The 5,277-nt window shown below is 47.8% G+C and overlaps 1 protein-coding gene across 3 annotated transcripts in view; it reads right to left on the minus strand.

Moving 5' to 3' along the window:
• The window catches only part of HPCAL4 (hippocalcin like 4), a 12,701-nt gene continuing 7,424 nt past the window's right edge, over window positions 1-5,277 (minus strand). For all 3 annotated transcript variants that reach the window (XM_021710564.1, XM_021710563.1, XM_008054372.2), the window contains one exon: window positions 1-4,128. In XM_021710564.1, coding sequence (XP_021566239.1) covers window positions 3,931-4,128 — 198 coding nt within the window. In that variant the 3' untranslated portion in view covers window positions 1-3,930. The remainder of the gene's footprint in view (window positions 4,129-5,277) is intronic.

The raw sequence follows: 5,277 nt of genomic DNA on the forward strand, positions 1-5,277 counted from the left end.
CACAGTCACACCTTTTATTCACTGTCAGTGGTGGGGGGCGGGGGGTGAAGCACATCACACAGCACAGGTTTGAACAGTGAGCACAGCCAGAAGCAGCACATCTTGAGGGCAACAGGGGCTACATGGGAGCATCTGTGGTGAGCTGGAGCCCTCCCCTCTGTCACCCAGCTCCCCCTGCTTCCCCAAGCCTCCTCACTCAAGCTGCTTAGAAGGCCCTGGGCCCGACCTGCCTCCACCAAACAGAAAGGGCCATACACCCTGGGAGGTCAGTTCTTCTCCCACACGCTGGCAACAGTAAAAAGAAAGTCGTGAAATTTTCAGAGAAAATCCCATATTTTTCTGAGACTTTTTAATTGCAGGTTTTGAGTTATTTCTTTTTTCAAGAATGATGAATAAAACATGCAAGAAATTCTTGCCCCCACAGTGATCTCTAAAGTCAGCTCAAAGCCTCACCCAGGGTGGATCTTCAGGAAATATTTGTTGCTTTACTACATTTTTGTGTAAAAATATTTACAGTATCAACTTACTACACTGCCTAGAAACCCTAGTTTTCTCTCTTATTCACTCTCTCTTTTCTCTCTCTGCAGCAGGATGAATTTACCTCTAGGGACTCTGCCATTGTCAGAAAAAGGATTTAGTGCCTTTGCTAATGAACTTACTTTTTCTCAACTTTTCATTTAAAGGTAAGTTAAATAGCCCTGACTACAGCTCAAAGGACCAGAGTGGCCATCTGAAATAGCCCTTGCTGATGATTTTTAGAGATACAAAATAAGGGGTTATCGATTAGCCCAAAAGGCTGAACAAGGGCAGAATATGTGAGAGGGAAGATTCTGGGAACTTGTAATTCATAAAGTTGTGAGAAGACACAGAATTTCAAAGAAGAGTGTGGATACATCAATGTTTTGATTGTATATTTTTGTGTCTGTGCAAGTCATATCTAAATTTCTGCTAATCTTGTGCTTTGTGGCAAGTCCCTCTTAGTTAGGGCAGAGATGAGAGGCTTGCTTCTCTTGTCAAGGCACAGCCAGTGCTCTACCACAGGGGTTCCAGAGGACACAGTCCCTGGGACACCCAAGAGCATATGGGAGCAAGGCTTGGCCTGCCTATGGTTCATCCCATCAGCAGGATGGTGGCCCCAGTTCCAGGCCTGGCATTATGTGCTCACACTGCTGGACGGACTGAGAATACTAGGCTTGACCAGCAAACATCACCCATGCATACTGTACAGAATTCTGGAGTAATCAAATATACCCTCATGGGTAGAACTTGCCTGCCAGCTTAGAAAAACAAAAACTGTCTTCTTCAAGAAAAAGATGCTGGTAAAGACAATGCAGGATGCTTCCAGGGTTCCGCATCAGAGGTCTCTCAGGACAGCATTAGCACATCGGCAGAGCCACCCAGAAGCAGAAAACAGGATGCTTGAAAATGTGAGGACTTCGAGCAAGCTCCTATTCCTTATTGGAAGACCACAACCTCAGAAACTCTTAACAGAAGCTTGTAGAGACTAAAACTAACTTAGCTTGCCCCTTAGTTCACCTTTGCTCAACTCACAGAAATGAGCAGGGAAGAGACTCCGAAAAGAAGAAATCCTCTCAGAGCCTTGGATTCAAGTCTTGACACTGTGTCACCTCCTGACTGTGTGCTCTTGCACAAGGGACTCTTCCTCTCTGAACTTCAGATTCCAAGTCTAGAGAAAGGGAATAAAATTCCCCATGTCCCTGGGCTGTGAGGATAGAATGAGATGGTGTAGACGGCAAGTCTTTGAAATCCATACATTTCTGTGTGATTGTGAATTAGGCTAGACTCAAGGTTTGGGAAGAAGAAAACTCACTTAATGAAAAGCCTTCCACCAGGAGATGCAGATCCTAGCTGAGTCAGGTCGTTGAGCATCTTTGTGTCTGTAGTGCTGACTGATAGCACCTAATAGGCAGCTCCTGAGAGTGCTGGAACATCCCTTGAGGCATCCTGGGATAAATACCTGTTAGTTACTGCCTGCCTCACCATGTGGCTGGTTATATGCAGGGGCATAGAAAAAAGGTAGCAATCCAAGGGCCTTGCTACCTCCAAGGGTCCAGTAAAGCTTGGGACCAAAGGTCAGCATCCTCAAGAGTGTGCACCTGCAGAGGGACAGGACAGGTGAGCACTCAGAAGTGAGGGGCATGCTGTTTTTCTTTTCTGCAGATGCAATTCCCTCACCTTGGGCTCAGAAATCATTCCCTACTCCCACCCTGGGCTGACAGCACCGGTGTACTAAACTGTTTTCACCAGCGGTTCAAGAGGAAATCAACTGTCACTGCACGTCAAAGCTAATTCCTGATCACAAGTACAGAAGAAAGTAAAGTGAATGACTTGATGAAGAAGCGAGATTAATTTTTTTGGCAGTCAAAGCATGCAGCTGTATAGCTCATGCACCCAAAATTGGAAAGCAGGCGTTGCAAAGCAGAGCCAGCACACTTGGAAGAAGATTAGTTACCTGGCAGATCTAAGATTTGGGGTTAGAGAGAGCCTTTCAAATGGAGCATGCCCAGCACATTTTTAGGCATTTGGTCTATAAACGCAGCCTGGGTGCCTAAACAGTTAGCCAAGTGGTCCTTTTCTTCTAGCTCCTTCTGCTTCTGTAGCAGTGAAAGAACAAGCCTATCCCTGAAACTAAACCAAATCCAGAAACAAACTAGGAAGATGTGGGATATATACTTGCCTGACTCTTGGCAAACCTTGTCTTCTCTGTTTCTGAAGCTGGCACCTAACCAGAGTAAGTGTGCAATAGAGAGTTGTGTGTTGAATTGAGAAAGGTAAAAAAAGGAAGCAGCAAAAGCAGCAAGAACTGCTGACGGTGGCAGCTCAGGATTTAGCCTGATAAGAAAAAGTGCACTCTGGTAAATTTGGGGTTTCTCCCTTTTTCTCAGTTCTTTTACCCCCTGAAAATTAGCATTTTCTCTACTCATTTAATTTTTTATAAGAAAGCAAGTAATATAGAGTAGATTTTAACATTCTAAAGTAATAAAATGACTTTAGCTCTTTTAAAGGGTGCTAAAAAAATAACTATTATATAAATTTAATTTTTCTTAAAACTTCCACTTACATGGCTCCTAAACTCTTCCCAATGATCATTTCATCCCTCTGCAGCTTTGTGTGGAGCTGAGCTGGAAGATATAACAGCGCCTCCCAAAATAACCAGCCTTACAGCATCCTCTGCTCAACTGTGCTTGACATCCCCATCTGAGACCCTGACCACTGGAAGTTTCCCTCACTGTGAGCTTCCAGAGGGCACAGAATGCGTCTTGTAGACTACCACATCTTTAGCACTTAGAGGTGCTACCTCCAAGGGTCCACTAGAGCTTGGAACCAAAGGTCAGCATCCTCAAGAGTGCACCTGCAGAGAAGCAGGACAGGTGAGCTCAATAAACAAGTGCTGAATAAACATTAGCTGAAGAAAGGACTGAACAAATGCTCCAAAGGCTAGGGCCAGAGGGGCCAGGTAGAGTCCAGGGGACAGGGCAGACACCTTTAAGGAATCTGGGTCCTCAGGAAAGGACAGACCCAATTTGGTGCTGTGATGGGCCTATGGGACCACATTCTAGAAGGAATAATCCCAAGAACAGCAGAATTTCAAAGCAGGACCCCAGTCACCCTCCTTAACCCTGCCTCTAGGGGCAAAAGCCAACTCCCCTATGCCCGATGAATGTTAGTTCTGGGCCAAGGCTGGGGGTGGGGCTAGACGACAGGATACCTGAGGACCTGTCTCTTTTGCAGGGTGAGGTGGTCCCTCAAGGATCTTGACTGAGGGGAGGAAGGGCTTGGGTAGAGGAGTGGGTGGGTAGAGAGTGAGGCTGGAGTGCCCCTCTACCTTGGGATAGGCCAGCCAGAGAGATCATCAGGTTGGGAGGTGACCATGCCCCTCCTGGCCAGGGGCCCTGCCCCTCACCAGCTCTACTTCTGCATGTCACACTGCAGCAGCAACACAATGGATGGGTCACTCTTGGCTGCCTCCTTGAACTCCTCCAGTGTAATCTGGTCGTCCTTATCCTGGTCCATCTTCTTGAAGATCTTGTCCACACGCTGCTGGGGTGTGAGCCCATCCTGGTTCATGCGCATCATGATCACGGTGCCCACCATCTTGTAGATAGCCTGGTGGGGTGAGGAGGAAGGTGTGAACACCCACAAGGGCAGGGAGAACCGAAGGGTGAGGGAAGGGGATCTAGGGGTGGCAGGGAGAATACTGGGGAATGGTGAAGATACTGGAAAGTGATGGATGATCATTCGGACCGGATATTTAATGAGCATCTCATTTTTTATTTAGAATGAATAATGCTTATTTAGATGAAACCTGTCTAAAGTCCAACTCCTCACCCCTCTAGCCTGCTCCCCCTGCTGCTTTCCCTGTCCCAGTAAGTAACAACTCCACTCCGCCAGTTGTTCAGACCAAAACACATGAGGCCCCTAGATCTTCTTGACTCCCCTCCTTCTCTCACGCTCTACCTCCAATCCTTCAGTAAATCTTGTCAGCTCCAATTCTGCAATAGATCCCATACTCAACCCACTCCTTGCCACTTCCCCTGCTTCTCCGTGATTGCACCTCCGTCAGCTCTCCACTGCACCACTGGAAGTCTCTCGACTGCTCTCCCTGCTTCCGTTGCCCCACCCCACCCCACGCTCCAAGTCTATTCCCACATAGAGAGAGGTCTCTGACGGCTTCTCCCCTGCATCAGAATAAAACCAAAGTCTCTACTGCAGTCTATGAGATGCTGAGTAACTAGATTTCTGGCATCTCTGACCACCTTCCTTTTCCCCTCCCCCTCGCTCACTGCTCTCCCTCCACCCTGGCCTCCCACCATTCCTTGAACCTGCAAACACTGTCCAACCTGCATTTACAATTCTCTCTGCATGGAACGCTCTTCCCCCAGACATCTAGGGGCTAGCTCCCTCTTTCCTCATTCAGGTTGCCACTCATGTTTCACTTTTAGAAAATCGCTTTTTCTCCGTCACTCTCTCCCTTTGCTTTTTAAAAAATCTTCAGAGAAGCCGGACTCGATCACTCAGACTGTAATCCCGTGCCTTGGGAGGCTGAGGTGAGTGGATTGCCTGAGCCCGCAGGTTCGAGACTCGCCTGGGCAACTTGGTGAGACCTCATCTCTACAATAAATAAAAAAAATCAGCCGGGCATGGTAGCGCGCGCCTGTAATTCCAGCTAAATGGAAGGCTGAGGCGGAAGGATCACCGGAGCCCAGCAGGTCTAGGCTGCGGTGGCCGGGAGCGGCCACTGAACTCCAGTCTGGG

This window comes from Carlito syrichta, unplaced genomic scaffold (assembly GCF_000164805.1).
Source record: "Carlito syrichta isolate Samal-C Ts95f unplaced genomic scaffold, Tarsius_syrichta-2.0.1 Scaffold289848, whole genome shotgun sequence".
Classification (NCBI taxonomy): Eukaryota; Metazoa; Chordata; class Mammalia; order Primates; family Tarsiidae; genus Carlito; species Carlito syrichta.